Source organism: Filobasidium floriforme, assembly GCF_021052385.1.
Source record: "Filobasidium floriforme strain CBS 6241 chromosome Unknown HD553scaffold_5, whole genome shotgun sequence".
NCBI classification, from domain to species: domain Eukaryota; kingdom Fungi; phylum Basidiomycota; class Tremellomycetes; order Filobasidiales; family Filobasidiaceae; genus Filobasidium; species Filobasidium floriforme.
This window is the reverse complement of record NW_025763626.1, coordinates 898531-915278: the sequence shown is the minus strand read 5'-3', so window position 1 is coordinate 915278 and position 16748 is coordinate 898531. Positions and strand designations below refer to the sequence as shown.

General features: G+C 55.1%; 5 protein-coding genes across 5 annotated transcripts; 4 read left to right on the top strand and 1 right to left on the bottom strand.

Annotated features, from left to right (window-relative positions):
- The first annotated feature begins 43 nt into the window (after window positions 1–43).
- HD553DRAFT_307552 (uncharacterized protein) lies at window positions 44–4118 on the top strand. The gene is made up of 7 exons (XM_046179438.1): window positions 44–2187; window positions 2250–2370; window positions 2433–3385; window positions 3451–3516; window positions 3610–3723; window positions 3785–3985; window positions 4051–4118. The coding sequence occupies exons 1-6, from the start codon at window positions 543–545 to the stop codon at window positions 3862–3864; spliced, it is 2979 nt and encodes a 992-aa protein (XP_046038582.1). The 5' UTR covers window positions 44–542; the 3' UTR covers window positions 3865–3985; window positions 4051–4118.
- Window positions 4119–4511: 393 nt separating this feature from the next.
- HD553DRAFT_307543 (uncharacterized protein) lies at window positions 4512–7073 on the top strand. The gene is made up of 2 exons (XM_046179437.1): window positions 4512–5634; window positions 5704–7073. The coding sequence occupies exons 1-2, from the start codon at window positions 4957–4959 to the stop codon at window positions 6796–6798; spliced, it is 1773 nt and encodes a 590-aa protein (XP_046038581.1). The 5' UTR covers window positions 4512–4956; the 3' UTR covers window positions 6799–7073.
- A 29-nt stretch (window positions 7074–7102) lies between these two features.
- Window positions 7103–8911, top strand: HD553DRAFT_191033 (Sucrase/ferredoxin-like-domain-containing protein). Its single transcript, XM_046177019.1, has 5 exons — window positions 7103–7503; window positions 7571–8137; window positions 8222–8426; window positions 8505–8533; window positions 8605–8911. The coding sequence occupies exons 1-5, from the start codon at window positions 7213–7215 to the stop codon at window positions 8803–8805; spliced, it is 1293 nt and encodes a 430-aa protein (XP_046038580.1). The 5' UTR covers window positions 7103–7212; the 3' UTR covers window positions 8806–8911.
- Window positions 8912–9016: 105 nt separating this feature from the next.
- HD553DRAFT_269130 (Lon protease C-terminal proteolytic domain-containing protein) lies at window positions 9017–13154 on the bottom strand (the record flags this gene model as incomplete). The annotated part of the gene is made up of 12 exons (XM_046177604.1): window positions 9017–9213; window positions 9283–9311; window positions 9377–9440; window positions 9508–9610; window positions 9678–9842; window positions 9904–10293; window positions 10365–10603; window positions 10669–10715; window positions 10780–10947; window positions 11013–11345; window positions 11413–12562; window positions 12674–13154. 12 exons carry the CDS (start codon window positions 13152–13154, stop codon window positions 9017–9019), a joined length of 3366 nt encoding a protein of 1121 aa, XP_046038579.1.
- A 1243-nt stretch (window positions 13155–14397) lies between these two features.
- HD553DRAFT_265196 (MBOAT, membrane-bound O-acyltransferase family-domain-containing protein) lies at window positions 14398–16664 on the top strand (the record flags this gene model as incomplete). The annotated part of the gene is made up of 8 exons (XM_046177450.1): window positions 14398–14466; window positions 14607–14857; window positions 14961–14987; window positions 15068–15440; window positions 15555–15806; window positions 15913–16080; window positions 16171–16294; window positions 16369–16664. Coding segments are annotated over 8 exons (1560 nt in total), but the record flags the coding sequence as incomplete, so codon positions are not given.
- Window positions 16665–16748: the final 84 nt, after the last annotated feature.

Here is a 16748-nt window from a genome sequence, read left to right as displayed (position 1 = left end):
CCACAGGCCAAATGCCAATTTAGCAACTAATCAACCTCTGTGTTCGCCCTCCCTTCAAACCATTCGTCACTTATTGCCCCGGATTGTTTGACGCTCTTTACCGCGACCTCGTACGTGATCGCCTGCACTGCTTTTCTAGGGCGCTGAGCCTAGATCGCGACTGGACCTTTCGGCATTCAGGCTGCAGTATCCTTTGATAGCGAGTATCCCTCGGGTCCAAAGACCCCATCGCACAGATTGTTCAGCTGGGAGCCTATACGTCTGCTTGCAGCTACTGGCCTGATGACGGAAGAAGGTGGGTCATCGGGGCTTTAACATGTTCTTACCGGCTCTACACGCTCAATCAAGGAGACATTCGGTCTCCCTGTTTACAAGGCAATAGCTCAACTACGCAGCAGGTTCTGGTTGGTGATACGGAGAAGGCGGCCGAAACGCAGCCAAAAAGCAGAGTATCCCTTCAGACATGGCTCAAACAACAGAAAGAGGACACAAGGGATGACGTCGCATTATCCACTATCAAAGACACTAAGAAGCGATTCAAGATGGTACGACAACGCCTATCTGATTGTCAACGCTACGGGAAAGAGTTATACGTCGCAGAAGTTCAACAATTGCTTCGAGAGTTGGAAACCTTGTGCACCCTGATGCAAACGGCCCCACCGTATCCATGGTCCAAGGCGATCAAGGCGGGGAATGCAGCAGGAAGCAAGGTAAAGTACGAGGTCGACGTAGCATTATCCCAAGAGGTATGGCACCTGGCATTTTCGGACGATAATCGCCAAGCCAAGGAGATTGAGGCTATCATCGAGCTTGCAACGGAACTGGCTGTGCAATCTGCAAGGCCATCTCTTCGATACAATCGCGCTCAGGGAGCTGTATACCAAGACTTCGCTCGGGAATTCGAAGACCTTGGCGCGATCGATGATCTGCAAAGGATGCTCCATGATTACAACATAGAGATGAATGGAGAGGAACTGTACGCACCCGTGCTGGTTGTACTTCAGTCTTCCGGCACGGGCAAAACCCGCACGGTGCTGCAGCTGTGTACACAAGAGCTAGGATTATACACTTGTCTTCGCCCATCCGACGATCCAAGAGTTGTGTCAGCCCCACCTGCCGATAGAGCGGTAACGACTTTTCTGAGTCACAAAGGATCAAGCATTTTGGGACCCGATGAGTCGATTGAGGCGGCTACGAGGACTATGGCCGCTTGGCTGAGCGCTTTCTTCGAAATATTTGCCGATTACTGCGAGGGAGTGGTGAAGAAATCCAAACTCAATATCAGTTGCCAGGCGGATTGGTCGCGGTTCCCAGCTATCATCGCGGAAGAACTGTACGACGGGATCACGCCCGGTTTCCATGCAATTCGAACTCCGACTCCTTCGCGGAGTTCACACGCTTCGAACAGCTCCGATAAAAGCGTAGTCATAGATGATTCACGACGGCCCGGACCTTCTACTGTACGTGAACGCCTATTGAGCCAGATTCTGGCGCGAGCAACCGGATTGAAGGCATCCAGGGCCTTTCCGACAAGGAATACCGACAGCGCTGGTCATTTTGACCCTTCCGCAGAGACGTATGCCTTCCATATGGCTGGCGCACTCAAGCGTCTGAAGGAAATACGCAAGGGGATGCGAGGTTTGACGTTTGTCGCATTCGACGAGGCGTTATCGCTTGGCCGGCTCAGGCTGGAGGCCCTGCGGCGTCTGGCGAGCCACCTTCGCAAGCTGGACTTTTGGGTCTTGCTGCTGGACACCAATAACAAGGTGTCGGAGTTGACTGGCGAATCAGCACGGCTAGCGTCTACAAGACTTGACACAAGCAGCAATCGTTATCGACGCCTTGTACCTCCTTTTCATATCCTGCGCACAGACATTTTTTTACAAAGCGAACCGATTCGATCCAAGTATCTTCAAGTGGTGGGAGGTAACCGTCAAGTCTCTCATATGGAGTGTCTGCGTTTCATTCCCAAGATGGGCAGGCCTCTATGGAACGACTCGTCTTGGGAAGGCTTTCAGGACGAAAAAGGGTCCAGACTGTTCCGTATTCCCTTGCAAGCGATCTTGGAAAAACTCCTTTCAGAACACAGTATAGCGTCTCTCACAAGAAGGACTCCGGACAGTCCTGCGGCCCAATTGATCGCTTTGACAAACCAACGTCTTCCCTTGAATATCGTCGGAATTCAAGGTCAGGACGCTAAATCAAGCACAACGACCTCAGGCTGTTGACAATGATTTCTTCCTCGATAGGTCTACATAGCGCGCCGAGCTTCGTCGAGACACAAATAGCGCATCATCTGCGGGTCGTTGTTGCAGTAGAGGTAGATGGCACTGGCATACGCTCCTGGATTCCGTCCGAGCCTCTGTTGAGGTGAAATCGAAGGGCGACAGAAAGCTGTCGAACCGGATGCTGATCCGATCTTTTTAATCTAGCATGGCGGCGGCCGATTTGTTCAGACGAGATCCGCAGAGGATGTGGGGAGCGGCTGTCGATACGATCGCCCGACTCGCCAAGTCTCATGACCTCAATCTGGGAGAATCTGGAGAAGAATATGTCAGGACCGCTATATCTGCTGCTGTCGACTTCGCCTTTCACAAGTGTTACAGGTCCGACATCCCCGGAATTGAGGATTTGGACCCTCGCCAAGAAGATAGTATCGACTTGCCGGACCACCTCTTTGTCGTCAGCGTACGGGACTGGCTGATCCAGTTGCTGGGACCGGAGCCCTTCGCTGACAACCCAGAATTAGATGCATGGAGCAGTCGGCGATGGATCAACTTTACCCATTTCGGAGTTCTTGGTCAAGCTTTCAAGGAAGGAACGCCTTTGCCACGAACTCATCTAGCTGAGGCATGGGTAAGACAGATAGCATTCACGGGCAGCATCACGCAACCGAAGTGGGATCTTCTTGTCGTCTGCTTAGAATCTGATGACCGCCCGAAGCTAGAAGATCTTCTCGATACACGCAAACTCTGTCCCATCCTTATACAGGTCAAAAATCGCGACGAACATCGTCCATCTCCACTTGCGAGACTTGAGGATCTTCGCGCGTCTGCCTACAACTCTGAGGAATGCCCTACCGGGGTCTTGAGTATCTACATCAGCCTCGCCGCCGCGTCACCCAAGATCGAATACGCAACCAGAACTTTAGAAGGGAATGTCAAGAGTCTGTCGATATATGTTGGCTGCAACGAGCATCACCCGCTCGGAATCTTCAGACAGCCTAGCGAAGCTCAATCTGGCGGCTTTTCCTCACACAAGGCTGCTCAGTCATTGCTCGGCCGTTGGACCGGTCTTTTTAAGATAGACATCGACGACCACGTCGGTCATTTTTTGCGAAACCGGTTCTACTTTTACGCGAACAACCCGGAACATACTGCGCAAGGTTGGCCTGATCTCATCATTGTGTGCGGTGTTCTTAGCTCGTTGCTCATTCCATCGTGTTTGCAGTCGTCAACGACGCTGTCAGTTCGGCAAATGATGCTACCCAGGCCGTTTCGAAGCATAGTACGCAAGGTTCGTTCGGGCCCATTAGTTTGATATGCTGCATTTGGAGTTCTTGCTCATTTCGCTACGAATTGATCGCCCTACACGCTACCGGTTCGAAAGAAAACCTCACACAGGCCGAAAGAAACGCGGGCAATGTGGCGGAGAAGTCGTTGAAACGAAAGATACTGGAACCTGAAAATGCCGGTTCCAAAAAGCCAAAGAAACGGAAGACAGGTGAAACAATCTCTCTAGCTGTTCGAGCTAGATCCACTCTGAATTCTGACGAGATGCATAGTCGGGAGAGCAGGACAAGCTGAACCCGACAAAAAAGCCAAGAAGAAAGCCAAGGCGAACGCAGGGGTCACAGGCAAGTGAACGCGTTCTCGCTCCTGCGGCTCTATCCGAGACTGAGACTCGATCGCGACAGTGAAACAAAACGGATCAGACAAGAAAGCGAAGCCGAAGGAACCCAACCAGCAGACAAGGAAGCCGGCGAGTGAGCTTATCTTTCACGTTTCGCCGACCGATGGAATTCGCACTCAATCTAGTTATGAGACTTAGGACGCAAGAGAAGTAAAACGACGGCTCACAAAGACAAGGCAGAGGGACTAGACACCTCGGAATGAAAGTGCGTCACCTCGTACGACCATGTCAGGTATGCGCGAGGATCTATGCCAAACATGGAATGATTTATTCTCTTATTGCACCACAGGCCAAAAAGATACGCAAGTTCAGCCGTGTGCAGGCTTACGCGTACATTTGTCCTTTCGACGGGATTATGACGACATCTACAACGGATTCATGTAATCTGTTATTATCATCCTTATTATACCACCTTTGTACATGATTATCGTTGCTGCTGCTGTCGACCCCCGCGACCAATCAGATTCGAGTATCCGCGTGCGCGCGTTTTGCGTGTTTTCGTGGCCTCGGCAGCTTGGATGGATGGATGATTCGTCAGGTTAATTCGTCATCCCCCTCTCCCCCATGACCCCCGTCCTCTCTCTTCTCCCATCCCTTCTCTCTTTTCGACTGCTACTGTCAGAAACAGAGGACAGCGGCATCAAGTGCTGTCTGGGTAGTAGACAGCACCATCTCACTCGAAGCTACACCTCTGTGCTGCCTACCTCGTAGATAATATACTCGTCGATCGATGGAAACGCGGTGAATCAGCCCAAAACACGTCACCTCTCAGGTCGCCCTGCCAACCCGCCTCGAACCGGACTCGATAAAGACCGGACTCTCAAATCTCAGAGTTGGGGACTCTCTATGAGCACGGGTCACCCTTTCCTGCAACGTATATCGCTCGAAACCGAGCTCTCGCCGCTCGGACGCTCTGAAAGCTCTGAAATCGCGCGTCTAGACCGCTTTCGTCTTGGACAACTTCCTCACTACCAGGAAATCGAGCCACCTGTCCGGGACATTTCTAGTGAATCACTCTGGCCGCTGTCATAAGCTCTTCGTAAGATGCCCAGCAACAATCACCACCATCACAATTCCTCCAACGTCGGGTCCGCCGGAACGGGTTCCACCCCAGCCCATCGATCTGCCGGATCGGGCGAAGGCTCCGGTGGTCCAGGTAGCGGGGGCGGAGGTGGAGGAGGAGGTGGTGGCTCTACCGCCGCTTCCAAACGTAGGGAAGCGAACAGGCTCGCCGCAGCTCGGTTCAGGACGAGGAAGAAGGACCAGGTGGTCGATCTCGAAGGACGGGTGGCGGGGCTCGAACAGGAAAACTCGGTCTTGAAGGGAGAAGTGAGGAGTCTCCGGACCAAGTTGGGTATCGAGACCGAGGCGCCTGTTGTTGGTCCGATCGGGGGACAAGGCAGTGGTGGGACGGTGATCAGCGTGAGCATGCAAGAGAGGGTAGGCACGCCGTTGTTGGGCGGAGGACACGCGGATAGTCCGGGGATGGGCAGTCATCGGAGCCTAAACTCGATGGGTCCAGGGGACGACGATGAGGACGACGATATGGATACGGGAAGTTCAAAGAAGAGACGAAAGGTCGGAGGTCGTGGTGCGGGCGGGGGTGGGGATGGTGCCAGTGAGGAAGAGATGTCGCAGTTGAAGGAGCAGCTGCGAGGTTATCAGGCCACGATGAGGGTCATGCAAGAAGAGATCGCCATGCTCAAGGGTAAAAAGACGTCGGTGAGTTGACGATGACGCTGAAGAATCGCGAGGAGATGGTGGACAGCTGACGACATGTACACTGCGCAGTCTGTCGGAAGGACGCCTTCGTTTACGCTCGACCCATCGCTGGCAGACGTCAAGCCGGGATCTTATACCCAAAATCATCGATCATCCGGCCGATCTGGTAGCGGCGGGTCTTCCCGATATTATCACAACCACTCGGATTCGGCCACCTCGAACGATCTCGCCGATGATGCTATGGCCGCTCAGGGCCTCGCTTCGCTCCACTTGCCTCTCCCCCGTCCCGGGTATGAGAGAGGTGAGACTGGCACCTCGTCACATCTGAGCTTGCCACCTCTTTCGCCCGTACTGCGGATCGACTCGGCTTCTCCCGGTCGAGAGTACGAAGGCGAAAGCGCTCGAGGTGGAGGATATACCACGGGGTCTCACGGCGGTGGGACGTCAGTCATGATGGGTCGATCGATTCACGGACTACCATCCTCGCGGCCTCACTCTCCATTGAGCTTGTCGCCAGGTCTCCCTCAACCTGGTCGACCCACGAGTCCGATGTCTATCGAGAGGCTGTCATCACCCTCGCCCCTCGGAGCCGGGTACAAGGATTCTTCGTCTGCTGCGAGGACGCTGAATGCGCTTCAGAACGCCGCCTTTGCCGTAGGGATGCAGTTGAGCGGATCGGGACCGTCATCCCCGCTCGGGGCTGCTTCTGGACGGGAATCGCCTCTGGCCAGGAATCGATCTTGGGGCCTGGGCGGAGCCACGCCTAGCGGACTCGGCCTGGCTTCCCTACCTCATTCGAGAGCCGGAAGTCGGGGACTCGATTCGCCCATCAGCGCCGAACGGAGCGGGGCCAACGACGATGACGATTCACCCGATAGCGGTGGGTACGCGCAGGATTACTTTGGAAGGTACGCTGGTGGAGCCAATGCCGGGACGGGTCAAGGCGGCAGTCGGTTGAGGGAAGAGCGGGATTTCGAAAAGAACGAAGATGGGGACGGGGATGGAGAGGATGACGTGACCCCTCCGGCCAAGGGGTCGGCCGGATCGAAAAAGGTCGTCGAGGTCGATCCCAGTCTTCTCGATCCTGATATCGTCGATGATGACCGCGAAGAGGGCGACACAATGGTCAAGGACGAAGTAGGGATGCAGGTGGACAATCGATAATCAGAGGCCTAATCCTCTCTTTCGGCGATGCCGCCCTTGGCGGCGCACCTATCTCTTCGATCTCGTTGATCGCTTTTTCGCTTTCCCTCTCCTGCTACTCCTCCTATCCGTGCTTTGCGCATCGTCCTTGTGTCTGCTCGATTTTGTCTCTGATTGTATGGTTAAACACGCTAGGTCGTTGTCCATGTCTGCTCCTTTTGCCGTCATTTATTATCGATTGTCACATGTACGGACATCTGATCTGATGAAACGCCGACCCGATCCGATGCCCGAATACGGATCCGGATTCGCCGGCTCTCGGCATCCATCGTCTGCTGCGAGGGCTATCACATATCGTTGTTATTAGCAGATCAGTCAACCACATCGACATGGTTATCGATTCTGACTCGACATACAACGTACATACCATCAATCATGCTCAGACGCTTGGCCTCGACCTTTTCGACTCCCGCGGCTACACCAGAACGATCGACCTCGCCCGAGACACCTGCAGTCGATCCCAACACCCATGCCGGGCGAACTGCAGTCGAACATGACCTAGCCCACGCACTTCGGGCACACGGTGTCCCGACGACGGACGAGGACTGTTTCGCATGTGATGCTGCCTGCCAGGACGATGGACCCCAATACGATGGCTACCCGCGGGGTTTCGACGTTGACTGGAGCAGTGATCTCCTTGGCAGTGCCAACCCGGCTCCCCGTAATGCAAGCCTGACTCGCACGAGCATTGCATGATGGTACTCGACTGACCCACGCACTCGACTCCCTACAGCTTGTCGTCTCGACCGCCCGGTCTGACTGGGCGCACGACCACACAACCGATACCTCGACCCTATCATATCACCTCCAGACCATCCTGAACGCCGAGCGCGGATTTCCACCACCTGGCACTCCCATCGATCCTCCACCAGCCAAGGACAAGTCGGCCAAAGAGGCTCCCAAGCCAGCACCTGAACCCGTCAAAGACAACAAACCGCCTGGTCAGATCGATCTCGTCATCGGAAAGAACGGTCTTCCTCAAGGTCTCTCGGAAACACCTCGGGCCGAGCTCGAACCCTCGTCCATCGACGCTAAGCAACCACCCACGAGCTTGTTCTCATCCTCGCTCATCTCCCAATCGTCAGACGAACACAAGGAGAGCATTTTGATCTTTCCGGAGTGGAAAGTCATCTGCGAGGTCCCTAATTCGAGCTCCGGCGCCAAGGATGTGTTGGCAGGATTGAACGGCCAGGCGAACGAGCTGAAGAGCTGGACGTTGCCGTACAGGGCAGTGGTCTTGCTCTGCAGTCACAAGAAACGAGACAAGCGGTGTCATATCGCCGCACCACTTTTGGAAAAGGTCAGTCATCGCGAACCGTCGTGGCGACGAAGGTGATCTGCATGCTGCCTTTCGATGTATTCATATGATTTATTTATCGACCAGGCCCTTGTACACGAACTCGAATCGCATCACGTCTCGATCGACACACGTGGAGACTCGTTGAACCCTCATCATCTCTTGGACATGCACGCTGCGCTTCCGCGGGAAGGAGAAGCCGGCGAGAGGGAAGCCAGGTTGAGAGCGATCGAGGGGCTGGACGATGAGACGGGGAGCGGTGAAGTTGGGATTTTCAAGATCAGTCATCTGGGTTAGTAGTGGTCGGATGGCCTTGGGATTTCGTGGACATTATAACTAATCGTTCCGGTCTCCCGTTCGTCGTCTCCAGGCGGGCATCGGTACTCTGGGGTCATGATCGTGAGTCAGCTCATATATGACAGACGCTCAGATCCGTTTCTCATATAGCTACACCTGCGATGGCTCTGTAGATCCTCTTCCCGTCCGGCGCGACCCTCTACTACGGCCGAGTGAGCCCGAAAGATATCCCGCAGGTTGTCAAGCACACCATCCTTAAAGGCCAGGTCATCGCGGGACTCTTGCGTGGAGGTAACAATGTCGTCAGAGACGAGCTGAAGGGAGATTCGGCAGGAGCTTGTAACAAGAAGGGCAAGTCGTTGATAACTTGGTAGACCTGTACGAAGATGGGTAAGGAACGGCAAGAGAGGTCGATATCATAGCATTCTCGCCTATGTAGCTATATTTACAATTCTTCTTCTTGAGCCTTCGAGCGGCTGTCTAATATATGATGAGGGGTATTATTATACAGATGCCCCGGATCGCGGCGAACCCGGTCGTAATGCTGGTCATGCTGATGTCACAGTCGTGCCGACACGATCACAATCAATGCTTCGTGCGAACGGGTTCACCGTTTTCGAGGGGCAAATGCTCTTGCAACCTCTTGAGGAGGGGTTCGTTGGCAAACACCTCGTGCAAAACCTGTCTAGCATCATCCACAAAGACGAATTCGATACCCTCCTTGACGCTTGGTGGGACGTTTTCGTCGATATCCGACTTGCATGCTGCCGGGACAATGAGCTCTGTCGAAACAGGGTGCGGAATGGTCAGCAGGCAGACTGGTGATCGGTCCTGTTTCTCGTTTAGCTTACTCTTCATTCCTGCTCGGTGAGCGGCAAGACTACGAGAGACAAGTGGGAGTGTCAGTGGTTGTTCTCTAAGGTTGATTCTCTGCAAGCGGCTCACATCTTCTCCTTGAGGCCACCGACCGGCAAGACTTGTCCAAGAAGCGTAATTTCTCCTGTCAAAGCTATAGTATTGTCTCAAAACGGTGATTAGCGGAAGCGACAGTGTCTTTCGAAAAAGAAAGAACTCACCAAAATTTGGGTCGACCTTGGTCTTGGTGAATAGTGACACGAAAGCGGACAATAACGCGGTACCCGCGCTAGGTCCCTCTTTGCCAATACCGCCTTCTGGCATCTGTACTCGAGACGATCATCAGCACCGAGCAGCTACCTGCAGACGCTTCCAGCTCGATCTGACTCACATGCAGATGAATATCACGATCCTGCAAGAAGAGGTCGGACTCGCTCGAGGTTATGCCCAACGCAAAGGCATTCGATTTGACCCAGCTCAAAGCGAGCTGAGCAGACTCTCGAATGACCTCGCCGAGCTTTCCGGTGAGCTGCAGATTGCCCTTACCGGGCATTGACTGTATTTGCGGCAGACTGGGTGAGCAATAATCAACCTTGAAAACTGGTTTTTCGACTTACAGTAGCTTCGATGGGCATGACCGACCCTGAGCCGTTACCCAAGTAACCCAAACCGGTACTGACTCCTGCAGGGGGAGCCTTGACATACAGCCTGTCCTTGTGATAGACGGCCGGACCGACATAGTCTTTCAGGTTGTCGGTCGTAATATGCACCGAGACGTCGCTGGGTACCTGCATGGACTGCCTCGGGGCGGTAGTGACCTTCTTCTCGGTCCCGGGGGCGCCTGGAGCAGGCGAATCATCACCCGGCAAGTGTTCCGAAGCCGGCTTCACGTCGGGTTGTTGCGCCACAACGGTACCGGCGTCTTCAGTGGCGGTTGCCTTGGGTGGTTCAGGCAAACCCTTCTCGCCGAGGTCAGTGACAATTTTGAAAGCTGCCTTTCGATAAATCTACAACACAGGTGGAGCGCAAAGTCGATCAGCCACGATCGAGACGTCAGGTCCAGCTTGTCGAGACGCACCTTGTCAATGTGCTTCTTGAGATTTCGCACACCGCTCTCACGGCAGTAGTTTCGGATCAAGGCCTGGATAGCAGCAGGGTCAAGCTTGATGTCGGTATCACCCAAACCGTTGGCTTCCTTGGCCTGCGGAGCGAGGTATCGATCGGCAATGGCGAGCTTTTCGTCGGAGACATATCCGCTGACTTCAAGGACTTCCATTCGGTCGAGCAGGGGTGCCGGAATCGTCTCGAGAGTGTTGGCTGCAAGGCGAACAATTCAAAGGGTTAGATTCAGCCGTAACGCATTCCGGAAACGCAATCCTTACCGGTGCACACGAACAAGACTCGGGAAAGGTCGACAGGAACGTCCATGCTGTGAGCCCAAAAGGCGAGGTCAGCGATATTTCGATTGGCACGCCGTCCCGCTAGGCACGCACTAGTGATCCAAGAATGACCCGTTCTGTTCCGGGTCCAGCATCTCCAGTAGGGCGCTCGAAGGGTCACCGTTGTGACCTCGACCGACCTTGTCAATCTCATCAATCAAAATGAGCGGGTTCTCGGTGCCGACCTTCTTGAGAGCCTGGATGGGTTTGCCCGGCATGGCTCTTTTTCGAGACGCATCGGGTCAGCGACCCGCCATATTGACGCAGATTGCACCGACTCGACTCACCCGATATAAGTCCTTCGATGACCCTTGATCTCGGCGACGTCGGTCAGACCACCGACAGAGAATCGGTAAAACTGCCTGTCCAGGGCCCTCGCGATCGATTTCCCAATACTCGTCTTTCCCACACCGGGAGGTCCGACCATACAGATGATCTTTCCCTCGACGGTACCCCGGAGTTTACCGACGGCGAGGAATTCGAGGATCCTGTCCTTGACGTCCTTTAGACCGTAGTGATCTTCGTCAAGCACCTTGACGGCATGGGTGATGTTGAAGTTTTCTGGCGAGTGGACTCCCCAAGGGATCTGAGTCAGCCAGTCGAGGTAATTTCGCGTGACGCTAACGAGATGAAAAGAGGTATATTCAGCTTGAAGGCACAAAAGGATACGTATTGCATTGGACCTACTTGAACTCGCTCGCAGCCGGTTCGAGGTGCATGAGTTTGTTGATCTCTTCGTCAAACACCGTCTTGACACCTTCGGGCATGGCGAGTTTCCCTGCCTTTTCCTTGAACCCCTCGACCAACTTGTCCTTGCCATCGCTGTCCATACCCAATTCCTTCTTGATCCCCTTGAGCTGTTCCATCAGGTAGACCTCGCGTTGGCGCTTGTGGAGCTTGTTCTCGACGTCCCTGGCAATCTTGCTCTGCAGCTGAGCGTTGATGAGTTCCTTTTTCAGGATCGTCAGCGCCTTTTGCAATCGGTCTTGAACCGAGAGCGACTCCAAGACTCCCTGAAGTTCTTGGACGTCGCCGGAAGACACGGCCGCTGCGAAATCGGCCAACTTGTCCGGGTCGTCAAACACGTTCGAGCTGCTCTGGTTGATGGTGAACGAGGTGATCTGTTCCCGGAAGATGGGCGCCAACTGAGCGATATCCTTGAACACGCTGAGCAGCTCGTTCATGACGGCCTTGATCATCTGGTCGTCCTTGTTGAACGGCTCGAGGTCGAGATTGGACACGTTGGTCAGCGAGATCTCGGGGACCATCGAGTGAAGGAACGAGATGTGCGATTGGGGCGCGGGCGCTGACGACGAGTTGGGCTCGGTGGACTTGGCATCGGACCTGGGGTGCATGTCCTGCTGAATCTCCTCGACGGTAGGCACGTCGGCAAGCTCGAAACTCGCCACCTCGGCCTCTGGTTTGCCGCCCTCGACGGGCTCCACGACCTCGCTCGGCTTCTCTACCTTTCCGCTCGTCTCCTCCTGTTCCGATGCGCTCTGACCCTGAGCCGGGCGTTCCGTCAAGAGCTCGTCAATCCTGATCCTCCTATGCGGGTACAAGACCGCCGTCAACGATTCCTTCTTTTCGCCGTCAGACCCGGTGGCACCCTCGATGGTCTTTCCATCTTGCCCCACTCCATCGCCAGCTCCAAAGACACTGGTGATCTGCGCAAAAACTCCGACAGGGTAGACCTGGTCGGGCGAGGTGATGACGTCGGAATCGGCGTTGCTGTCCTTGAGCAGAAATGCACCGATGTACGGCTGGCCACGTTGTAGGAGAGTACGGATGGCCTTGATGACCGGGGGCGAGGTGATGGTCACGGCCTTGTAGAAGCCTATTAGACAGGCAAGCGAACAACATGACACGACCAGGAATTCATCTCGTCAGCTCCGGCATCTAGACAACCAACACTCGGCACGCAGTCACGGAAGTCAATGCAACTCACCAGGGAACAAAGGTCTCCTGGTGATAGGCAAAGCCAAGACCTGAGGGTACTCGTCCGGAATAGAAACCTTGGCGACCTCTTTACCCGTCTTCGACGGAGGTGGAGGTGAATCCCCACCATCGTTGTTGTTGCCGGAGTTGTTATTGTTGTTATTGTTACCGCCACTACTGCTGCTACCATTGTTAGAGCTCGAGCTGTAATTGTTAGACGAGCTGGAGCTAGGGGTGGAGTTGTCCTGGTTGCTAGATAACGAAGCTGAGGACGAAGGCGAGGTAGAGGAAGCCTTTGTGGACGAGGACGAAGGCGACGACGTAGCAGCCGAAGTTGTCGAAGTTCGCGGGGCACTCGTCGGCCCCGTCACGATGTCCTCCAATACGGTATCCACCTCTTCGTGCTCCAACGGGCTCTTCGGCTCATCATCCACCTTGCTCCCCACCTTGCTCGCGCCGACACCTTCGCTTCGCCGCGGATGACCTCCCATGAGAGCGTCTCCCTCGGCGTCAAACTTGTCGTCCAACTCCCATGGCCGGGCACCCTGACCGACGAGTTCGTCTTCGGGAAAGACCAGTTCGGAGGCGTCCACGGGAAGCTCCTTGTCGTTTCCAAATATCGCCGTCGCCCCCGTGTTGCTCGTCACGAACTGTTCAGGCGGTTCATCCTCCTCTAGGGTCATACCGAGGTTGGCCCTGAGACCGGGAGCGTTCTCCTTGGTAGTGCCATCGGAAGTGATGACCTCCCCACCGGGGCCCTTGACGGGTTTGTCACCTTCTTTCGCCTCTTTCGCCGGTCGTTGGTTTACCCATTTCTTCTCCGGCTGTCCTACCACCCCGGAAGTACGGAGCGTACGGCGTGAGCTGAGGCTGAGAGCGAGGCCTGTTGAGAGGAGAGGCGAGGTTGCGGCCGAGGTGGAGTTTCGCAGAAGGAGAGGAGTGCGAGTTCGGAGGACCGAGCGGAGGGGGAGCATGGTCGTGAGTTATCGGTGTGCAAAGTATCGGGTCTGAGAAGCTAGGTTCAGGCAGTCGTCGACCCGGTGGATTGACACAGGTATACTACTGCTGGTCGCGGTTCGAGGTCGATTCTATCGGATGTGAGTCGCAGTCGCCTCTTGTCGTTGGAGAAGAGATCAAGAGAGAGGGTGGGGGATAGATAACGACGATACGACGCGAAAGACGATGTGATGTCGTCACGCTTCGATCCGACTCGATGATCCGATTTCGATGCGGGTTTTCGATCGACGACGACGATCCTGAGGGTCGGGATCTGATTTCTTTTCTTATGTTGTCGAGACGGGTTTGGGCAGTGAGGGGGAAAGTGTTTCGTATTCGACCCGTGCCTCTCTCTCTATTGTCCCCTCGTCCTGCCCCTCTGGCTGCTTATTGTTCATCGAGAACGATCGACATGACCCCCCCCGGATGGCTGCTGAGGGCGAACAGAGCCGAGACTCGTCGCACTCTCTTCCCCCCCTTGATGGTTTCATTCGCTTCGTAATCACCCGAGGCGAGATGAAGATCACGTGATAAGTCTTCGTCACCTTATGACGTAAGATGCCGGCATGGGCTCGCGGGCCGTTCGAAATATGGGGTGCAGCGGGATCGCTCCATTCGCCATTCGTCATTCTCGACCTCTACTTGAACTCTGCTCCTACGACACTGACCGTTGAAGGCCTGTGGTCTGGCGACCTACAGCACCTAGAATACAAGAATAGAGCTTTGATCATTTTTATCATGTCCTGGATCGACGTACCCTTCGAGAGGGCGTCTCCGCTCATCGGCGCCCCCCCGGACCATCTCAAGGTGAGGGTTCATCCTTGTTCACGCTCCTGCTCCTGACAGGCGATGCTGACCTCGAGTATCTCTTCTTGATCCATCCATTACCACGACGAACGGTCATACCTCGCGCTTGATCTCTTGCTCGACCGTTCCCGGGGACGCAGCTCATCTTCATCCTCGTCTCCTCCTACCCCCTCGCCCACATCTTCACCCGTCTGCCCCCGACCGCACCTCACTTGAAACACCTGTTCAGCATCGTCCTCACCTCGTTCTACCTCGTAGGTATGTTCAGAATGAAGTGGGGGTACATCCAACTGGTTGCCGATGCGGTCGCCGTGTGGGGGATCGTCGTGGGCAAGGTCGGGGTCAGGCGGGACGGAAGGGGGGAAGGATGGATGCCTTGGTTGGTCTTTGTGTGAGTTGCGGTATGGAGCGGGTGATCTCTAGGGAGGGTGCGAAGAGGCTGATCGTTTTCAATCTGAATGCTTGCTGTGATCGGATGTGTGTTTCGTTCACAGTCTGATTATGGGCCACCTGACTGTCAAGTACGTCGGACTTCTCCTCCTTCCTCTTTGCTATCGAAGGTTGGTCTCACGAGATGCTCATCATCAAAACGTCACGACAGCCACGCCTATCGAGCGTTCACCAACATCCCAGACTCGGTGATGGAGATCACTGCGATGCAAATGGTGACCACCATGAAACTCATCACTTTCGCGTGGAACGTCGAGGACGGCCGCAACTACGTCGAGCCCGGCAGCAATGAAGACAAATCCGGATCGGCCCCTGCTACCATGTCTCAGGTCGACCCCGCTCTCGCTGCTACGCGTCTCCCGCCCTCGAGGATCCCCACCCTGCTCCCCTTCTTGGGGTACGTTCTTTTCTTCCCCTCCCTCATCGGACCGGCCAGCGATTACGCCAGTTATGAAGCCTTGATCGATGGGTCCATCTTTACCTCTCCCCCGGGGACGAACGAGGCCAGTCGGAAAGCCTCGAGCGTGAACGCTCAGAGGGAAAAGGTCGGAAAGGTGGATATCCCCCAGCCGAAGGGTCGAGGGTCAGACGGCCAAGACCAAGACCCCGAGATCGAGACCCTCGTCCAAACGCTCCAGCCCCGTTCCGCCCGTCCTCTCATCCCCAAGGGAAGGAAATCTAGCGCCTACCGCAAGCTCGTCACCGGATTGATCATGCTCGGCATCTACGCCGTATTCGGGGGACAATGGAGTTACGGCCGGATCATCGACCCGGAACTGGCTAAAGTCGGATGGTGGGCCTCGAAAGGGATCCTGAGAAAGTGGATGTATGTGATGATTGCTGGATTCATCGCGAGGACCAAGTATTATGCTCTGTGGAGCATTAGCGAGGTGGGTCCTGGACATCAAGTTTGCTCTCGACGTATACGAAGAGGCATAGGAACTGAAAACAGGTTCTAACATCACCCCTCCTCACTTTCATCTTGCTGTCGGACAGGGCGCATGTATTCTGACCGGCATCGGTTTCAATGGGTACTCGACCGGTTCTCCCGTCTCGGATGCGCCCAAGGCTCTGTGGGACAGGGTGGAGAACATCGACATCTGGAAGATCGAGACGGCTCAGAGCTTCAAGGTCTTGTTTGACAGCTGGAATTGTCGGGCCAACGTGAGTGGGAATTGGGTCGATCCAGAGGCGAGCTTCTGGTCCCGGAAATGATAGCTGATTACGTTGCTTCCGCTCGTCACCACCTTGCAGGTCTGGTTGAGAGATACGATGTACAAGCGACTGGTCAAGCCGGGTCAGAAGCCGGGATTCGCGCCTACCGTCATGACATTCGTGACAAGCGCCTTTTGGCACGGGATCGGAACGGGGTACTATCGTGAGTTCCTCATAGTATATGTGTCAGCCAGCTCGGTGGGGGTCCATGCTTACGACCGCCACCGTACTTCGTAGTGGCGTTCATTACTGCCGGCATATGCACCTCGCTCGGTCGTCAGATGCGTCACCTCGTCCGTCCCTTCTTCCTCCCCGAGAACATCGCCTCGCACTCGACCGTCCCGAAACAAATCTACGACGTCCTGTCCTGGCTGACCGTGATGAGCCTGATCAATTACGTGGTGGCGGCCTTCCTGCTGCTGTCGTGGCACGACTGTCTACTCGCCTGGACTCGCATGGGATGGGCTGGACATGCGGTCATCGGGATTGCCTGGATCGGCTTGAAGTATGGAGGGGCGAGATGGTTGAAGCGGGCCAATGCGCAGGCCGGGCGGGCGGGTGCGAAAAAGACCAAGTAGAGCCACAGAGCAAGCGAATGGGGATTTAATGGGAAACAA

Excerpts from the sequence above, each read along its gene's own strand:
- HD553DRAFT_307552 (XM_046179438.1), top strand. The coding sequence starts at position 543 with ATGGTACGACAACGCCTATCTGATTGTCAACGCTACGGGAAAGAGTTA. Across the intron at positions 3,386-3,450 it reads CCCGGAACATACTGCGCAAG|TCGTCAACGACGCTGTCAGT; the intron begins GTTGGCCTGATC and ends TCGTGTTTGCAG. Across the intron at positions 3,517-3,609 it reads TTCGAAGCATAGTACGCAAG|AAAACCTCACACAGGCCGAA; the intron begins GTTCGTTCGGGC and ends CCGGTTCGAAAG.
- HD553DRAFT_307543 (XM_046179437.1), top strand. The coding sequence starts at position 4,957 with ATGCCCAGCAACAATCACCACCATCACAATTCCTCCAACGTCGGGTCC. Across the intron at positions 5,635-5,703 it reads TCAAGGGTAAAAAGACGTCG|TCTGTCGGAAGGACGCCTTC; the intron begins GTGAGTTGACGA and ends TACACTGCGCAG.
- HD553DRAFT_191033 (XM_046177019.1), top strand. The coding sequence starts at position 7,213 with ATGCTCAGACGCTTGGCCTCGACCTTTTCGACTCCCGCGGCTACACCA. Across the intron at positions 7,504-7,570 it reads CCAACCCGGCTCCCCGTAAT|CTTGTCGTCTCGACCGCCCG; the intron begins GCAAGCCTGACT and ends GACTCCCTACAG. Across the intron at positions 8,138-8,221 it reads CCGCACCACTTTTGGAAAAG|GCCCTTGTACACGAACTCGA; the intron begins GTCAGTCATCGC and ends TTTATCGACCAG.